Source organism: Lepisma saccharinum, chromosome 25 (assembly GCF_977018435.1).
Source record: "Lepisma saccharinum chromosome 25, izLepSacc3.1, whole genome shotgun sequence".
NCBI classification, from domain to species: Eukaryota; Metazoa; Arthropoda; class Insecta; order Zygentoma; family Lepismatidae; genus Lepisma; species Lepisma saccharinum.
The window spans coordinates 34,100,194-34,121,758 of NC_139253.1; the positions used below are offsets into that span (position 1 = coordinate 34,100,194).

The following is a 21,565-nucleotide window of genomic DNA, read 5'->3' on the forward strand; positions in this document are numbered from 1 at the left end:
GATTCGTGCATTTTAGCGTATATTTCGTTGTCAAGTTGTATAAATAAACTTGGTGCCCACTCTACGTCTTGCAATATTTTTAATAATTCTACACTTTTCCATACAAAAGCATCTACTTTTAAAAAAAAAAGTTTTAGTAAAATTCAGCGTCACGGTGCAAGGAAAAATAATGAGAATACAGAGTGAATAGAAAAATGTTATGGGAACAATTACATTTGATATAACCATAATAATCCTACAAAAATGCAGATTGTCTTGCTTGTTGGGGGTTGGTTAAGGAGGACGGTAGTCGACCAAGGAGTCTGCTCCCTGCCACCTTCTCTGTCACTAAACATAATGACACAAACCTAATTATTGTGTTTAAACTGCTGATCGATGCCGTGTGTGTGAGTGGTTGGGTCTTTATTTCATTTTAGTATGAATTCGGCCTATTGCTTACATTTAGTTCATTGATTTCTATGTCTGACGATTAGAAATGAGGAAGAGGTGTTTTAGGTCCATTTTGTACACATATAACACTGGATTTCCAAGGTTAAAATATAACCCGTTCATAACAATGAAATATTGCTAATCACTATACACCATCCGAACAATCTTCTGTATAACTATCCAAAAAAATGACGTAAAAAAACAAAACGTAATTGCGATTTTATACTTCAGCATAGTCATGTATTGTAAAGTTTTTGCCAGTTCAAAGTAGGAAAAATCCCATATATAATATTTTCTGAGAAGTAAACTTGGTTGCCCTATTGCCCAAAGGTGAAGATCTTGTTTGCGTTTGTTAGTATTGCATCGTCCATTGAACATCACGCAAACGCCACGTGTAAATAGGAACAAATTTGATCGGTTTTTGAACAACTTTCAATATCATTGCAATATATTTCCAGGTGTTGCAACAATCATGTCTTAATAATCATTCATTAAGCATTTGGAATCATGGGAAGACAACATTTTGCGCGGTTTCCTGAATAAATTCCTTCATTTCATCATTACTACAAGTGCTAAATATAGACATAACGTCACCAATGCATGTAGAAGCAAATCTTGATCTATCGGGAAAATCGTTGAACCATATAGAGTTCTAGTCCTCTTGTGACATCAATGACATATAAGGAATGATATCGCCAATACTAATAAAATGAAGTCCTCCGCATTATACTTCAACAGTCTTTAAGTTTGTCTTAAGATTGTCTTGCATCTATGGTGCAAGAAGCATAATTTTACTTTTACACATAATTTCAGCCACACGTATGAAAATAGCCAATCATAAGAATTACAGCGCCTCCAGAGAGTGGGTCATTTGCCAGAAGGTTTAACCTGAAGCATTTGACTCCACTCAGTGTTACGTAATCTGGAGTAAATAACTTGCTAGCTATTACGTGAGTGCTTCCTCCCCACTTAGAGGAGCGCTGGAGGTAGCATGTGCTTTTGTTCTATGCTAATCAGAGCTGGTCGTTCCCTTCGAGAGGGGAATTTGTCCTGTGGTGCCGGATTTTTGGATTCCGCCATATTTTCAAATAGAAAGGGGTATGTATGACACATCAATTTAGGCTAGAATCGTCCCACAAACGACAATCCGAACTCATTTTGGACCTATCGTCATTCGTGGAAGAGATAGGATGTGCTACGTTTGACTGCAAAAAATGAGATTTGTCTGAAATAATTGTTTACTGTATTCCTGTGGGTAACTGTACACTACAAATTACAGAGAGCATGAACAAGAAAACAAGACATTGACTTATAGAATTCCTCAAATCAAGTGCTCACACTGCTTTCCGTCGACTGTCTGACAATATGCCAACCGATCGTAAAAACTGCAATGTGCACGTTGTAGCATATCCCGAGAAAGCCCTCTTGTTTCGTCCACAATGCGATTCCGTAGATCATTCAGGGAGTGTGGTTTGGTGCGATACACTTTGTCCTTCATGTGCCCCCATAAAGTAATCCAGGGAGGATAGATCGGGAGATCGGTTTTCCTCAGTTCCCCCAGGAGAATGCCGGGATGGTACCTTACTTCGAGACCGTGACTTCTACTTCTCTTCGTATCTTCCTTTCCTGCCTCTACTCCTTCCCCCGGGTTGTCTTGATAGTTTGTTGAAAACAACATAATATCGCAAATTACCGAATTAAAGAATGGCAGTCTAAACAATCCTTCCTTACAACAGAGTAACATACTCTTTTGTAGTTAATAATCATATTCGACGAATTAAGAGCATCTGGTACGTATTTGTTTTACGTTACCTTCCACGGACAGCAATAACAGTGTTCGTCTGGATATGGACTCTACCTGTACACATCCCTTGTAGATTGTAGTCAACTTCCTCGAAGGTCAGTTGCATTTGTTATCGTCCTTGCGAACGTTCTGCATGTCGCTCATGTTGGTGAGTGTTGTGTCAAAGGAAGGAGTTTTGTGTCCGTGTCAGTGGTCAAAATGGAGCTCAGTGAACGAGAACGTATTACGTTTTTAATGATGCGTGGCTATGGAGATCGCAAGCAATCGTATACCGAGGTGCGACAGTTATTTAATGCTACATTTCCTGAACGTAACCCAATTTCGAAGTCAACCGTCGAGAGAACCATTCGACGTTTTGCAGCAAGTGGAAGTGTTAAAGACCGTGTGCGATCAGGAAGGCCGAAATCGTGAAGCAACGAGGCAGTTTCTTTGGATGCGTTACAATCTTTTGTGGAAAATCCGCATACATCGACAACCAGCGTTGCCAACACGCTGGACATTTCCCAGAGTTCAGTGCAACGAATTTTAGTGCGCAGTAAGTTTAAACTCTGCAAAGTGAGTTTAGTGCAGAACTGACGGAAGATGACTTTGATCGCCGTATTGAATTTTGCGAAGTAATGATGCGAAATATCGATAACGATAGTATTCACCTCAATGACATTGTATTCTCTGATAAAATGACATTTATGTTAAACGGGCAGGTGAACCGACATAACTGTCACTATTGGGCCGATGAAAATCCTCATTGGATGATGGAACATCATACCAAATATCCACAGATACTGAATGTTTGGGTAGGAATGATGGGAGGCATCATTCTTGGCCCTTCCTTCATTGACGGCAATCTGACAGGTGAGAAGTACTAGACAATGCTTCGTGAACAGATTGTTCCTGCCATCCAAGTGTCCACACAGGACTTTAATTGTGTTTGGTTCCAACAGGACAAAGTGCCGCCACAATATGGACGGGATGTTCGACAATACTTGACATGAAACCTTTCCACAACGATGGATTGGAAGACGAGGTATGATCGAATGGCCTGCAAGATCTCCAGATCTATCACCTCTGGACTACTTTATGGGAGCACATGAAGGACAAAGTGTATCGCACCAAACCACACTCCGTGAATGATCTACGGGATAGCATTGTGGACGAAACAGGAGGACTTTCTTGGAATTTGCTACAACGTGCACATTGCAGTTTTTACGATCGGTTGGCATATTGTCAGACAGTCGACGGAAAGCAGTGTGAACACTTGCTTTGAGGAATTCTGTAAGTCAATGTCATGTTTTCTTGTTCATGCTCTCTGTAATTTGCAGTGTACAGTTACCCACAGGAATACAATAAACAATTATTTCAGACAAATCTCATTTTTTGCAGTCAAACATAGCACACCCTATCTCTTCCACGAATGACGATAGGTCCAAAATGAGTTCGGATTGTCGTTTGTGGGACGATTCTAGCCTAAGTTGATGTGTCATACATACCCCTTTCCATTTGAAAATATTGTGTGATATTCAATATGGCGGAACCCAAGATGGCTGCCATGATGGCCACACCCCCATTCAATGCAGTTTCCGCAGCAATACCCACTTGCAACATGTGATTTTCCTCCGACCACGCGTCTCGTTATTACTGGCCTGTCCCGATACTTTTGACTAACCCTGCCCTGTGTGTATATATATATATATATATATATATATATATATATATATATAAATAAATGGATGCATTTGAAATTATGGGTGTATCAGCACTGATGCTATTTTGCATCCGTCACATTATTCGGGGTGCAGCCTCTTGCCGTAACTAAAATATAACTAATATAACATAACTGTATACCTATATATATATATATATATATATATATATGTATGTGTGTGTGTGTATGTAAGTTACAGGGGGGTTAGGGGTGACCCTTTCTCAAGACAACCAAATATCAACCTTACTTCCACGGTGTACACCCTGAGCTGCATTTTGCATATTAGCGAGGGTCTTATGTCTGTACCTATGGCTAGTATAGTTCTCTGTGAGACTTGTGTTCATACATGTTTGTGATTGCCTCTTCATTTTGTCACCATCCATTCTCATGTTAGCAATTAGCCAAAACTGTCAGAAGTGCAAAGTGAAATAAATAAATCCATTCATTCATTCATGCAAGTCACGGGTATAGAAACTTCCATATGGGAAGAAACATATAAGTTGGTTCACATCTTCGAAAACGAGCTAGGGTCATATTTCAGATCGCGAAATGCCACCCACCACTGTGTAACACGACTCTACACCATTAACGTTCCAGTAGGATTCGTTATTGAAACTCGTCGTTTCCAAGGCCTAATTCCAGCCATAACTGGAACGCATAAAGAGCGGTGCTATTCTGATGCGACAAAGTTCATCTTTGAGTATAACACGTGCCAAAGCCGGGGAAAGGTGCGGAAGACAGAAATGGCTGTAGAACAGAGCGTTTTTGCATCATAGCCATGCAGAAGATACCTTTTCCACATGAAGAAAGAGCACAGTACATTAGTTCCACAACCTTTGTTATACCGGCATCACTATAAGAGAAAATGTTGGTACTAATTTTATTCTGTATGGGAGATTGTTGGGGATTTGAAAATTTTTCCAAAACACTTTAAAGCTTCTTGTAAATGGGCAGAAAAGCGACGCTCAATAGCAAAAATGCAAATACAAATAATGTTTATTTAAGATTGTAGTTAATCCACATTTAGTTGATAATGAGTTTTTACAATGTTCACTTTAGCAGTGATAAGAGAGTTATTTCATGCAAATGTTTATTTTCTCTTTCCCTGTAATAAGGAAAATTATCTATTTAGTCTTCTCTTTTGCCTTCTATTTTTATTTCTTTTCTCTTATTACTTCCTTGGGTTTCCGTTTTCGCTTTTGCTCTTCTTTCATCCGTTTTAGTATCTCTTTTCGTGCTTACTTCCTCTCTTTTTACAATTTCTTCTGTGATTTTTCTCAAGTTTCTATCCTGTTTTCTTCCTCATTCTCTCTCACTCTCTTAACACTGCTCAAGTCAAGATTGTAAAAACTCATTAGCAACAGTAAAAGTTAATGACTGAATGTGAATTAACCACAATCTTAAATAAATATTGTGTGTATTTGCATTTTTGTTATTGAGCCTTGCTTTTCTGCTCATTTTGGCTAATCGCGACAGTGAGGATGTGATGGTTAAATTAAATTGATGAAAAGAACATCCGGATCCGAACCCGAGAACTTCAATGGCAAAATCGAAAGTCGACCATTTATGGACATTATCTAATTATTCCTATAAAATATATTTTAAATATTAATAATAAGATGAAATAATTGAATGAAAATCATTATTAAGTATCATTAATGCGATTGTCTAAATGCTTAGTCTCAAATGTACAGGCGATAAAAGGATTCTAATAGAAAATTTTCAATAGCAATTTCTACACATAGGCAACACACATAACACCTTACAGGGAAGAGTATTTCAGGATCTAGATGTCCCATTTTTATTGCCGATGACTGTACATTGAAATTACTAAACCACTAAAAACTAAATATGCTGATCAATGCCGTGTGTGTGAGTGGTTGGATCTTTATTCAATTTTAGTTTGAATCTTTGTTTGAAGAAGACCATGTTAGAGGGTGGAAACGTTACGATTATTGTGTGTTATTTTACAATAAATACTGCCTTGGTAAGCATTTTAAGTGTTTTATTAAACATGCAAACCCGGTTTAATCGTGTTAGCATTGAAATTACATCCCTAATATTTTTTTTACATAACGTTCTACGAAATTCTAAATAATCTCTTGTATAGATTCCCTATTTACTGCTACTTGCTTCTCTTTCATCTTCCGGTGGAGACACATGGTCGTTCGGATCCAACTTTAAACTGTAGGTCCAGTCCCGATTGTCCTTACTGTGCACAAAGTGGACTTAAAACACCAAATACTAATACTAAATACTAATACTCTTTCATCTTCATTACATTGAAATATAGAAAGGCGCCAGAAGATGGCGGGGGGAGAGGTATTTGGTACCCCCACCTAAAATTGCTTACGCCCACTATTGCCAAAATTAGAAAAGGGAAATTTTTAACTATTTCTCTACAAATAAGTATTCTACAAGAAAATCGTTCAATGCATCACAGTTCTTCATTCTTAGTTTTGGAATTTTAACCACTTTGTTATTTTAAAGTTAAAAGTCCAACGCTAAGAATGAATGAATCACCACTGATCAACTACAAAGAAGAATCACAGTTCTTATTTTACAGCGGCCTTCAATATAGTTTCCAGTGCAACAATTTTTCATTTCCATGCCTTTTATAACTATCATAAAACGTGTTGCTCAAAACTATTTCTCCATTACGTTATTAATTTATTACTATCTGAAGATGAGTATATATATATGAAGTATAATCTTAGTTTTTAGTTTTTCAGATCTCTTTGACCCTAAGTTGAAAAATCATGTAAACTGATTTCGCTGTTATGAACCATGAACACGTGATACAAAATACTGATTTCCTTTCCTCGAAATTGATTTTTCACACGCAGATTGCCCAACGCATCTACACATAAACTTCCTTAATCGAACCTTGAAAACATTTCATGGAAATGTTTATTTTCTCCTTCCCGGAATAAGGAAAAAATATCTATCTAGTCTTCTATTTTGCCTTTCATATTTATTTCTTTTCTCTTATTATTTCCTTGAGTCTCCGTTTTTGCTCTTCTGTCATCCGTTTTAGTATCTTTCTTTCGTGATTACTTCCTTTCTTTTTATAATTTCTTCTGTGATTTCTCTCAAGTTTCTATGCTGTTCTCTTCTTCATTCTCTCTCTCTCTCTCTCTCTCTCTCTCACTCTCTCTTCATTCTCCCTGTCTATTGCTTCTTTATTTAATTCTACTTTATTATCTCTACGTTTCCCGCCTCTATCCTTTTCCTTATTTCTTCTTTCTCTCTCTCTCCTTCCTTTAATTCTATCATTTTCCTCCTCTCTCTGTCTTTCTCTTTCTCTCTCTCTCCCTCTGCCTTGTTTCAATATTTTTCTTCTCTTCTTTCCTTCTCTCTTTCTCTTTCTCCCTGTCTGTCGCTTCTTTATTTCTTTTATTTTCTCTATGTCTCTCGCTTATTTCTATTCCTCATTTCTCCCTCTTCTTCCTGTAGTTCTATAATTTTCATCATCTCTCTCTTTCTCTCTCTCTGTGAGTGTTGCTTCTTAAATTCTCTCTCTTTCTTTCGTTTTTTACCGCTTCCTTCATATCTGTTCTTCTCTTTCTCCTTAAAGTTTTTCCTTTCTTTGATGACAGTAATTTATCTGTAACATACCTGAACCAAGCAATTTAGTTTTGAATTAATCGTTTTAAGCAAGTTCTCTATCACATCTTTGACTGAAGAAAGACCTCTTTGAGGGTGGAAAAGTTACGTTTATAGTCTCTTATTTTACAATAAATTTTGCCTTGGGTACCATTTTGAGTGTCTTTTTAAACATGGAACCAAGGCTTAATAGTGTTACTATTCTGAGATATTTCAGATTTCTCAACAGATTTACTTTACTAAGTAACTGAAGTTCAGTTTTGGCATGTACTTACTGTTTTAGCCTAGCCCTCGTTACATCATGTGGTTTCATCAGGAGTTAAGACAATAGTCAAAGTTTAAAACATGGGAAGTCATTGCTTCCTACTCCATCTCTGGCTGGCAACTCAGTTGAACACTGGCCTCTTGATCGTAAGCCTTGTCTATCAAGAATAAGTAAACTGACCTTGCCTTCCCTCAGTTCTTGCACTCAATCGCCGCCACTGCACACACACACACACACGCACACGGGCTTCTTCGATAGCGTAGTGGTAACGCTGTCGCCTTGCATTAAAGAGGTCTGTGGATTGATACCGGCAGAGGAACATTGCACAGAAGTTCGCATACAACTTTAAACTTTAGGTCCAGTCCCGATTAGCCTAACTGAACATAAATTGGACTTAAATCAAGCATTCGCACAGTTCTTGAAACACATACACGTACACATATACCACGTGAGAGAGATGGGGATGGGGGATACTATTTTAGGAATTATTTTCGGAGTAAAGTGGCAAATGGCCCTTCGTTGGGTGACGTGTGGTCAACGTATTATGTCCCATCGCCGCTCTTTTTGTTGTCAGGGGTCTTCTACTGTTGCGCCAAAGTATATCCCCAATTTTCCTCACGATGCTGGATCAACACCCAAATTTTGAAGCTCCCACCGGGGATCGAGCGTTGTACCGCTCGCACCACAGGCAATTGCCCTAAACATTAGCTACGTCGCACATCAGTTGTAACAATTAAAGAAAGGTCAATCCTTCAAAGGCTGTATTTGTAATTCTCTGATTTCAAAAAACTTATCATTTAGAGGCGTATATTGAATCTTGAATTACATTTCTGCCTCCACTAAAGAGATTTGACATTATGCAATCAATAGTTCCCGTATTCGATTTCCGATTGGAGAATTGCAGTTCGGATCATATTTCAAACTGTAAATCTAGTCCCTAGTAAGCTATCTGTGTATAATGTAGACTTAAAATAATGTTTGCGAAAACTTTGATTGCTTAACCTATCTGGATTACACCCGTAACCGCAGCTCGAACGTCGCTGGTAATGCGACAAATTGAAACGGTTTCCACCAATTACGTCACGAGACAGCAAAAGCACAACAATGTTTCCCCCGTCGGCCACGAGGCGAAAAAATGGCGTGTCAGCATTTGTTTTCGAGTCCAGAGTTCGATTTGCGACACATCAGTACAAAAAGCTCGCTATCAGCACTATTCTCTGTAGCGCAAGGTTGCCTCTTTATTGCAGGTCAAGTATTCCTCGACTGACTTATTGCCTCTTGTTGTCCCTGTCTACCCTTGACATGCTTCGCCTTATCCGATTGGTGTCTAACATCTATGATCAGTAACTTTCGCTTTTCCCCTTCCACATACAACGTATATTTAGATAAACTAGTGCAGGGTAAGCTGGTCGGCCTTCCACTCTGAAAATTGACATTACAAAGAAGATGAATACTAAATCATCACTGTTAAAAGAAACAGCTTTGATGTGATAATGCAATAATAATCATATCAATATTAGCAACTACGTCTACAGTGAAAGTGTTGAAAGCAGACTATAATGTATTTTGTCTACTTACGAAAATGAAAACTGACACCACTTCAGTAAACAAGGGAAAAAAATAATATATTTATTATACTGCTTTGATGCCATAATGCAAAAGTAGAAATGTCAATATTAGTAGCTATATCCACAGCGAAATTGCACAATGTACAGAATAAACTTTTTACCCACTTACAAAAATAGAAATTGGCACCACTTATACGATATAAGTATGGAAAGAAGAACAATTATATATATTTATTATCATCATCGTTAAAAGAAACAGAATTTATGCGATAATGTAAGAAGATAAATTAAATTTTAGCAGCTACATCTACATTGATGTTGCAGAAAACCGATCATAACACTTTTATCCATTCATTATTACTGAGTTTATACATATTCAAATATAGCTACATCCGAAAAGCAGAGTGGCAAATAGTGATACAACAAAAATTTTGAGAATACTTGGTTGAGAAGGTTAAAAATTGTGAAAAGAAGTAATTATATTAATAATAGTAACAATTATTATTGCAATTATTAATTCTACAACAATCCTGTGACCCGAAATCCCTTAAAAAATTCTTAGCTGTGCTAACAAAGAAGAATTCCAGAAGGAATTTTCACCTCAAAAGCTATGCATACTTAGGAATGGTGGGAAGAAATACACGAATATGTAATTATTTCAAACCTTTCCAGGATTTGATACCCGAATTCCATATCCTTCATGGCATAAATTTTTATTGAACAAATCCATTATAATTCCAAACGTTATTTGGCCTTTGATCTCTTCATTTCTACTTGTTCCCCCTATTTCCATCCCTATTTCTCTCCATCGTTTCTCCGCCTCCCTCTCTCCAGCTTCCCCCTGCTCTTGCTTATATGTTTCCTCTACCAGAACTACACTGTGTGGACACCGATCCAGCGAGACTGCCATTAGACGGGGTTCAGCTTACAGGAGGTGATACACAAACAAATTTGAAGAGAATCTTAGTTCATTCCTTCATTCTCTCCTTAGCATGTATGTATTATTCAAAGATTCGGGCATAAGTAACGACTGTCGTGCAGTAATGAGATTATCACGTTAGAAGGCTCCTTCAGGACATTTCCCAACGGATGCACGGTGTCACATAATCTTATTTTCACTAGATTATTTTGTTGCACAAGAAACTGATTGTTGCGTCAAACTTTCACTAACTACCTGGTTATACAAAAAACTCTATCTCGCTCGCTCATTCTTTGTCCTTCTGTCTAGAGTAATGGCAGATCCATTGGGGTTATTGTTAAGGTGAGGTATGGAGAAAATGTCAGCGCCTTCACTTTCTTTCTTTGTTCTGAAGGTGAGTGACGTTTGCTCGCCTCTATTAGCTTATTTATGTATGTGTGTGGCGGGGTGTAAGGGGTGATCTTCTCCGAAGCACTTCTACGTAGTAAACCCCGATTGCAGGTTAACGAAGCTCTGACGCCTGCATCTACAGCCAGTATAATCCTCTGTGGTTCTTGTGTTGTGTCGTCGGCATATGTTTGTCACTGTCCCAACATCCATTTAATCTTACCATCATTCTCACGATTAGCCAAAAGTGGCAGAAAAGCGAAGTCAAATATACTAAATCAATAAATCAAGCATGGCATTCGGCACCGAGAATTGTAACTCGAATAGTGTTGTGCAGATAAGTGTGTAGTCATTTGAGGAGTCACCACTGTCATATGCAAACAGTATACTGTTCCTCAGTCTTAAACAATATAGCAGCCATCGGAAATGACAGTTTCAATAGTTTGTTTAGCTGACCTGTATCAAGTCCAGCAAACAGGGTAATGACGCCACAGCGAGAAAAAGGTTCTGTTGCCACGAGAATTCAACACAATGCATATTTTTGTGAAGTCAAGCACGTGGTCGCAGGCAAAGAGCCAAGGATTGCACGCTAATATCGACAACAAAAGTTAATTCACAGACTACTCTCTCTTCCTTGGCTATTTTTCCTCAAACAAGACATGTTTCCTTCCCCCTTTCAAGCGGTGCCTCAGATCTGGCCACCCGCTTATGGTTCAGGGTCTCTATGGAGTTTCTTCTATGACTTGGACTCTTGATCCATGCATGCACGTGATAAAGGGATGTCCTTTTTAAAAGAAGAGTCCAAGGAACACTTCTGATCATAGTGTAGAGATTAGAAAGGCCGTTTTTGGATCAGAGCAGACTAGTTCGTCGTTCCTTCTGGACGAATACTGATTCATAGTCTTTGCATCCCCAAAGGATCGCTTGTCTTCAACTAGGAAGCAAAAGGATTTCAAAGGTGTGGTGGAAGTAGCTTAATTCAGTGAAGTGCTTTCAGAATATCTGCAAAGTGTGTAGAGAATTTGTTAATTGATGTACACATCAACCGTTTTAATGTAGATTTTCCATTAACTAGCTCCAGAACAACAAATCTTTCATTTTCATTTTTGGGCAATTTTATTGTAAAATAAGTGTATTGTTGTTTGTCAATTGTTGAGATAGTAATGTCATTGTTTATCTTCGTCACAGATGCATACCAATGTTGTGATACTGTGCTGTTCGGTCGTGGTGTTCATGCTTCTTCTACCAGAACTGCACTGTGTGGCCGCCGAGCCTGCGAGGTTGACATACGATGGAGTTGAGCTTTTTGGAGGAGAGACAAACGAATGCGAAGAAAATGTAAGTTTTTCCTTCATTTACCCTTTAACTTGCATGTATTATTCATAGATTCAGACATAAGTTATGGCTGTCATGTTGAAATGAAATTATCACTTTAGAAGGCCCTCAAAAGATATTTCCCAACGGATACAGTGTGTCACAAACTTATTTTCACTAGCTTACTGATTGTTGCGTCAAGATTTCACTAATAGGGTTGTACAAAGAACAAATGTAAGATTATGCGGGGCGGGCTCGGATTTCATAAATTCAAATTAATAACCAGTGTTGCCAATTCTTGAGACAAAGAAATCGCTAAATATCCATACTAACGCTAGCAAACGGAGTAATATTGCGATGATAAGTGTCTGTTCCGGGAACCACAGGGACATCATTTTGCTTTTCAATTTATGCAAAGTGTTGCTACATATCGTACTGTCGCATTTGGTACCACGTTAGTTTCTCAAGTGAACTAAGATTCTTGATGTTCCCTCCTGCAAGTCCTCAAGACACCCAATGAAAGGTGCTTGGCAGGTCATAAAGGGGCTGTTGTGCATCAGTTACTAACAGAGTAGTTTCTTTTAAAAATCTATCGACATGAGAGTAAAATCAATTTCTTCTGCAAATAGTAGTCTTGGCGTAGCCAGGTATAGGCTTACCAGACTTCCCCCCCATCCCCGCCCGGAATTTAAGAAGTTGCACTCCAAAAAATGTAGCAATTGTTCATCGATTGCGCTTTTGCTGAATCGAAAATGGCATTAACTGTCCTTGATTGCACTTTATTTTTTGCAATTGCAATAACACGGAGAAGCCTTAATCGTCTCCATAAATTTATTAAAACTGAAAAAAACATGTTAAATCGCATTTTTCACTCATATAAAACCAAGAAATATTACCAATATAGGATTTTTCGTAAGCTTTAGTATTTTTCACAAATTTTTCCGTATTTTGCATGTACCAAATCTGTGAAGATCACGAAAATCGTAAATTGTCTGCTAAGTAACTGACTACAGCAGTCATAACAGATACAGTACAAGTAATTTCAGTATTGTTTCGCCATAACGGGCTCCCGCGTAGCCAAGTGGTAAGCGCTCTCGCCCTTGGTATGAGCAGTCCCGGGTTGGATTCCCGGTGGGTGCCCCCAAAATTTCGGCGTTCACCCAGCGTCGTGAGGACAATTGGGAAGCTACTTGAAAAGAAGTCACGAAAGCCAGAAAACGATGGTGGTGGGTTCCGATGAGCTGACCACGCGTCACCCAATGAAAAGCCACTCTGGTAGGCAGTGGCCCTTCGAGGGCTGTTGCGCCACGAAGTTTAGCTTTTAGTTCACCTTAACAATATTGCAACACATTTAGCAAAGTATTGCTGTAGTTCGATAGTTTTCCTTTAAAGCGGGCCTATACGATACAAAGACGATATAATGATTGTCAACGTTCATCGTGCATGAATTTAAGTATCTTTGATGTTCTTAAAGAGAGTAAGTCCTCTACCAGATGTTCTCATACGGGAAACAAGATTGGTTGCTTTTGTGTAACCAACAAAATAGTAGCTTAAATTTGTTAATGTCATTGCTTAAGGCGTTCAAAAAGTAAAGTAAAGTGTTCCCCTGTGCTTAGCACCACGCCATGAAGGCGTATAGGGGGTGTGGGGGTAACGCCCCACACTTTCTTGATCCGGTCGTGAGTGGGGGTGATGTGATCAGCACCACGCCCCTGACCGCCTTTACCCCCCAGGATTCCCAAGGTACCCATGTTATTCGACGCTGGGTGGGCGCTTCCATCGTTAGAAAAGTTCCCGGATTTGAACCGGCCGGGTATCGAACCCGGGACCTTTAGCATGGTAGTCAGACGCGTTACCGACTGAGCCACCGCGGCCACTTAAGGCGTTATAATTTCAAATTTAAAACCTTCAACGACATAAGATAAAATTCATAGATGCTCAATAATCATCAATATCATTAACCAAAGGCATTAATTTTGCACAATTTCAGGTGGTGAAAGCATAAATGTCACTATTTCAAATAACCTGGTATAGCAATGTGTCACAGACAAGGAAACACAGAAAGTAGATATACCGGTCGCCTACTAAGTGGTGAATGAATGAATAAACGAACGAACGAACGAACGAACGAACGAATGGATTATTGCACAAGACACAAACTTCAAAAGCAGTAGAATTTGAGAAAACAGAAAGGGTATTGCCACTAGGGTTGAAAGATTGGGCACTACCCCACTGTGAAATTGTTTAAGCAGAGTATTTTAAGAACATGTTTACATGTTTTCTCTTAAATTACAACAGACCACATCTATGTGTTGCAGCCTATAAGGCTATATCTACACGTAAGATACATTTAGTTAATGTTGGCTCACAATTTGCATGGCATATGTAGACAATGCAAAATGGAAAGCAGTTCAGCTAAAGGTAATCCAGTGATTTATCCACACGGCCAACATGCCTAAAATTTCCTCAACAACCCCTAATATTTTTACAAAGATACAGTTTTTATGGTCATTTTGGCTCTAAATTCTAGACGTTCTGGAATAAGCACTTTAGTAAAAATATAAATGCAGTTTTACAGTCGACAGTTATTTATGCTTATTCTTTTAATAGCAACCATTACAGACATGATATGCACAATTGCACATATGTTGGACCATCATTGTTTAGAATCTTGACACATTCTCAATACAAAATTGTACTAATAATATTTTTTGTAATTTATTCTGTGTGACTTATGTGAAAACATAATTGTTACGTGGTTTGTGAGTTATGTAAAACATAATTGTTACGCGGTTTGTGACTTATGTCAAAATATAATTGCTACGCGGTTTGTGATTTAATTGAAAACTGTTTTTTCCCTTAATACGGTTAGAAAGAGATGTGACAATCAGTGTTGTCAAGACCTATCAGTAAATAAAATGCATTGTATTTATTCTACACTTCTACTATAATTCCACTTCTCTTCTACAACTCTTGACTGGATGTCATAATGCTTTCATAAATTCCATTTCTTATACGTTTTGTATAGTTTACATTTCGTCCACCAGACGAAATGCCCACCTAAATGAAACTTTCCGATAACGTCACTGGAAAAGATAAAAATATAAAAATATCCTTCGTCATAAAGAGCCTTGACGAAGGTCTATTCCGACATCTTTAAAAGTCATGTGCACAACACTTGATCTTAGTTCCTGCTCTTGTTACTAAACCATGATTAAAGAAGCCCCCAGACAGAGTGGGCTTGCGCAAACTCGAGTAGATAAAAGTGTTTTGCCTATTTTTTTTTCAACTTTTGCGGCCTTAATACTGAGAAATACTGATCGGATATGAAATCTCTTGTCCTTTTTTCTTCCCCGTCGAGGTTATCAGGTGTCAGCGTTCTTTGTACTTTGGTTATTCCTTGTATCAGCATAACATTGGAGGATTCTATAAATTCTTGGTTGTTTGCAGCTTAATTTGAGGGCAAATTACAAATTTCGAAACTTCTACTCTAGCCGAGGTTACTTTTTGATACAGGACTACCTGGTTGCTAACCATACTTTTAGGATAGAAGGGGGAAAAGTTATCAACTGATAGGTTTCATTCTGTCCACAAGTTATTAAAGGAATTATGTGTCTGTTCACATTCCAAATCTCAACAGCATTGAATAAACTGAAACCATTCAGTCATCTACATTCTAACCATATTTAGCTTTATTTTAAACTTTCATTTTTCCTATTATCATGGCCTTAATTCCTACAAATTTTCATACTTAATTCCTTTGTATTACTTTATTTATTCCGTTTTTTTAAAAAATTGTAACATGATTACTCACTCTTTCTTCTTTGTCCATATCTCCTATTCATTGTGAAGTAGTTAGATTAGTGACTAATGAATCCAGTGGCGGCTGCCAGCTAGTATGATGGGTAGTGCCAACGAAAAATTTTCGCTACCATATGTCATAGAAATCTAATGAAAGAGGTAATTTTAATGGATCTTTGTTTACTAAAATTGCAGACAAAATTCAGAGTTCCTAAGATTGGTTTATTTTACGTCGCATTTGTACTTCTTTTGGCTAATCGCGAAGATAAGGATGAGTGAACACTCACAAAGAACACCGATGCCCAGGACGAGATTCGAACCCGCAATCCCTGGCGTCGTAGCATGCTGTGCGGAGGTCGGCCAGAGTTTCTAGGAAATAAATGCGACTATTAAAATTTCGACGCCTGTCACCTTTACCAATTTTTTTGATATTTTTAAATGGAATTGATGTTTAAATTGTGTGGCCGCGGTGGCTCAGTCGGTAACGCGTCTGACTACCATGCTAAAGGTCCCGGGTTCGATACCCGGCCGGTTCAAATCCGGGAACTTTTCTAACGGTGGAAGCGGCCCCGGCGCCTACCCAGCGTCGAATAACATGGGTACCTGGGGGAAACCCTGGGGGGTAAAGGCGGTCAGGGGCGTGATGCTGATCACATCACCCCCACTCACGACCGGATCAAGATAGTGTGGGGGGTTACCCCCACACCCCCTATACGCCTTCATGGCGTGGTGCTATGCACAGGGGAACACTTTACCTTTTTTTTTAATGTTTAAATCTGGCGTGGGGCAGCCAAGTTGTTTAACTTTTAATTTAATATCGTATAGTACCTTGGAATACGGTGTATGTAATAATGCTCTAATCTGACTCATCTTTACTAACTACCCTTCCTTTCACACACCATCGGACACTTTCACTTCACTAAGAAGAAAAACACTGAACAATTAGAGACACCGAGTCGATCACGGTATTCTCGCCTTACTTTGTTTATAATTTGCAACCCCAGCACGGCAGACGGTACATCAACGATCGGTGTTACTAACAACTGAAATGTGATTATCTGCTAAATGAACTGTAGATCTACATTTTTTAGAATTCAATGCAAGAAATTGAGTTATATCTCCAAGTGAAATTCTTATAGTGATAGATTTTCCGTGTGATTTTTTACGAATATTAAAGTAAAAAATCCCCTGGTGATGCGAATTCCCTTTGATATTTAGGCAATTCTTTTGTACAGAAAATGTCTTCAATGTTGTCAGCGTCAGTTGCAACACATGAGTGTCTGTGTGAATGAGAGCAAGGGATATATTTTTTCTTAAGGAAGAAATCGATAACAAAAAAAGGTTGGATGGCTCTTTAGACGCATCTATCTAAAAATGGTTATATACATTTGGGGAAGATATTACGTTCGTTCTTGCCAAGTATGCAGGAAAGTATCTTTCTCGCGAATTACTTCTCCAACGAGTATTACAAATCGGTTAGGATTAGTCACTTCTCCCTGAAGTTTGCAACTATGTCAGCACAATGCGAAAGCTCTCGCGTCCGTGCCAGCCGAAAAGCAAGTGATTTTCTTTTTCTGAGGGTAGAGCCATGGCACGGCGGCTTTCCCCTTGGAGCCGCCGCTAAATGAATCCACATTCTGAGTTAAACCAAGGGCAAAGCATATGGTTCTACCATTGTGTCTGTTCCTTCATCTAAAAGTTCCAGTCCACTACATGCTCAGATATGATAATTAGTACTTCACCTGCAGTTTAAAATGGGTTCCGAACTACTCTCCACCGGGTATCGAACCTGTGACCACTTGATTACAAGGCGATAATTTTGCCACTACGCTATAAGAGACCATCCTTCAGCTCTTTCATAAATATATACGTATAATTCATCTTCGTTGTCACGATTAATATAGAAAGGTAGAAAGTTACAAATACCAAAAAATACTAACAAATCTATTTACGAACACGTTACTTATTAGGGTCTGTATGGTATTGTATTTTTCTATTGTACAGTCGCAACCAGGTGCATGAATGATGATTAGTCGAAATTGATGAAGGGACACTATCAAATGAGTACTCATGCGCTGGCCAAGACTTGGGCTTATAAGCTTCTTGATGAGATCGTCCATTGACAATCAATTCACTCGGCTACCGAGATAGAAAGAGGGTAGGGGTTCGTAATATATATCTTGATCTGTTCGATGTTTCAGCACATGTCGTTATTTGCACCCTTCATATGATACGGAGAAACCCTTTATCAAAAATCCATACCTGTGATTAAAAGGGATTTTGAGAGTCCCTATGAAGTGAGATGACTTCAATTAAACATATTGTATAGAACTATTATTCAGCAAATTAAATGAATAGATAAACGTCTAGAAAAAGTAAGTGAATTGAACATTTGCCAGGTGATTTTGTAAATATTACAGTTTAATATGTCACTGTGTTATTTTCAACAATTAATAACTCATGCAATTTCATTTTTCAGACCGAAAGAAAAACATCCTGCCTACGCTGTGCTATAAAGTCCAAGTCGCCACTTGCCTATCCCATGTGTTGCATGGACATGGACGATGCTGCATCTTGGTGTGAAAAATTCCTTAATTATGGAATTCAAAAGTGACCTGTTTCTTAACTAAAGGTTTGGTATGAGTGAAAAGAAACAGATATTCGCAACGTGGGTTTGTATGTGCTGTGGTTATATGTATATCGAATAAAAATGTAATCATTCCATCCATACTAACTCCACAGAATATGGCTACGTTACTGATATTGCAATTCAGCGGGTCGAATGTTTGGTCTTCTGTGGCAGTCAACACCATAGTCTACGTGGATTTTTTTTTCTGAAGATTGATTGGTGAATTTTTGAGTGGAGGAGCTGGCAATATTGTGCTGGGAAGAACCGAGATGACTGCTGATTGCATCATCTGCCAAAGATGAGCTAAGGTGAATTATTTGACTGTGTTGCATTGTTGAGTGCACTCATGTATATTGTTGAGGTGGTGTTTGTTTGGATAAAACATAGATCCTTACAGACGTCTGTTATAACAAGCAAATTTTATTGTGGAAAGGATATAATTTTTAAATAGTTTTTAAATTTAAGATTTGGCTTTAAATTTGTACTAATAACAGTTATTTCATGCTCAGGTGCAACAATGAATTTGATGCAACAACACAAATTATAGCAATCAGATAATTTTAAGTTGTAACAGGCGTATGGAGGTTTTAAGCGCAATAATCACTGGTGAAAGTGTAGTATGATCTCTTGAATATGTGTTCTTGAAAATGTTTCATGTAACTAACAAATGTTCCTCACAACGAGTGAGGAATCTTGTTTCACACAGCAATATTTGAATTACGCGTTAATGAATTATTGCATACGGATGTGATTTTGCTGAATCTTAATAGCAATAAAAATTAGAAATGCTAGAATTGTAAGATACAAATAAGAATTAAGATAAAATAATACTTACAACGGTAAGATTATTTTCCCATACGTTTTTTAGCACAATGTTTATTAGAAAATTACAAAAATCATATCTAGTTAAGTACATTACTAAAAGGATATACTTTCTCTTAACACCATAGTAAACTGTCCTGATTCTCACTTGTGCAGTAAAATCAAGAAGAATTTTAGTGTAAAATATTGTTTTACAAATATAACATGATGAAGGGAAATTGCCGAATGTTAAGCCATAATATTTTGTTACGATTGAACTGTAACTTATATAATATTCAGATAAATTGTTCAAGCTTTGATTATTATTTTTTGAAGAAATTCTTCCTGTATCTTACAAAGACTAGCATATAAATTGCTATCGAAAATTTGTAAGAATTGTTTGTAAGATATGATTTAGTTACATGGAACTTTCAATTTGTGTAAACGTTGATATTTGAACGTTTATATTGCTGCCATACAATGCAAGTCTTTTTGTGTATTAGTGATTTGTCAGTGTCTTGTGTATGTAATTGTGTTATATTGTACACTAAAGTAAGAATGAATGAGACGTAGCCACCGATGTGGTGTTCATGTTAAACATTTTGGTTATATAACATTGCCCATATATTAAATGTTGAATGGATAGCAAGGCATATTCGTTAACAAATGGCAGTATTGAAATGGACGAAAATAGATTATTGTTGGTGTTAAAGAACATTACAAAATTAGTAGCTACTTGAAATACTTGATCAATTACAAGCGGTATTATCAAATACAAGAGAACAACTGTAATGTAATGATTCGTTTATACTAGAAAATTGTTATAATCATTGGTGACACAAAATTATTTGGTTACACTTTGTAAAGATGTTTACATTTATAGCATGTTACAATCATTAATTTGTGCAATGAAAATATTACAAAACGACTGATAGAAATGTAAAATTGAGCATTTGTTAAGTTATACTACTCCTTGCAATCTTATGAAACGTAGTTTGTATATTGTACAATTAACCATTCATTACTGTGTTTATTTTTAAGATGACATTAATAATTACTATTACCCATGTTCAGGAATAGTAATTGCTTTAGGTGGTAAATACTGTAGCAAGGTCATTCTATAATCAATGTGACTTCTTCGAAAAATGCATGCATTTTGTAATGCTATGTTTATGGAATACTATTGTAATTGGAATCCCTGTACTTAATGTCAAAATATTTTAACCTGTTCATTAAATATCTGGCAAAGAAATAAAAAATATTTCTCTTTAAATTAAATAATTTGGAAATGTTTGTTCTTAAATAGTAACCACATACACGGAACTTCTAAATTATTTCTTCAAGTGTACAATATTGTTCTATCAATTCTCCTGTGATTTGTCATTAATATTTGTTTTTGTGGCCACATGTAAAACGTCACTCGTGTCACGTTATGTACCTGTACCGTGCTTTATATTTTGGAAATGGTCTCAACTCTTGCGGCTACTTCCCACAAAATCGTTGTTATTTCTGTGTCTTATTTGTATTTCTGAATGTTATTTATTATTTATACTTGCTACAGCAACATATAATTTATGCAAATACATTTTGAATACAAATTTGATAGTGCGTTTCTTTTACGTCTCATCAAGCTTTATGTATCATGACAACCAATCGGTTTTCATGACTTTCCTTAAAACTTTGATCCATAATTAAAAAAAGAATAATTTTCAAACAAAAAAGACGTAATATTATATCCAATTCAGCATATCTTTATGAAATATTCTATACAGTATGCATTAATTATTCAAGAGTAGAACAATTCAAAACATTCGCCTTATTACTGTATTGATTCTAGTTAATCTACGTGAAGAAAAAATGGTATGTATGTGTGTGTGTGTATATATATATATATATATATAAGTAAATACGATATGCTTGGTAAATGTATGTGCACCCACAAAAAGCGAATTAGAAAATACGCGTCACATTTCTCCTATTTTTGCAAGTCAATATGTAGCTTGAAAGAAGGAATGAGGCATTCCACAATAGAGTTTGGGTCATTTTTGCAACATGTAATTTTGAATATGTGTGTGTGTGCGCCCGCGCATGAACTTAACAAAATTGTGCGTAATGTTTCTACGAATTTTGTCTAAAATAAATAATAGCAAAAATAAGTGCGAATTGGAAGAAAAGCAATAATTGCAAACGAATATGTGCTAAAAGTTAAAACGACCCAAAACCTTAAGCGCAAACCAATGCTTTCCGAATGAAGTGTGGCCAGAAAAATTGCATTTGTATAAACTAAGAGGAGATGTAAAAAAAATAGTTTACAAAATAAAGAGTTTGCATCGTCCATAT

General features: G+C 37.2%; 1 protein-coding gene across 2 annotated transcripts in view; it reads left to right on the top strand.

Moving 5' to 3' along the window:
- The window catches only part of LOC145978555 (uncharacterized), a 30,765-nt gene extending 9,937 nt beyond the window's left edge, over positions 1–20,828 (top strand). The window contains exons 1-3 of one of the 2 annotated variants that reach the window (XM_083111246.1): positions 11,492–11,638; positions 11,869–12,018; positions 18,275–20,828. In XM_083111246.1, the coding sequence (XP_082967372.1) occupies positions 11,869–12,018; positions 18,275–18,409 (285 nt within the window). In that variant the 5' untranslated portion in view covers positions 11,492–11,638 and the 3' untranslated portion in view covers positions 18,410–20,828. Of the gene's footprint in view, positions 1–11,491; positions 11,639–11,868; positions 12,019–18,274 lie in introns of those variants that run through there. The other variant, XM_083111245.1, reaches the window with a different exon arrangement.
- Positions 20,829–21,565: the final 737 nt, after the last annotated feature.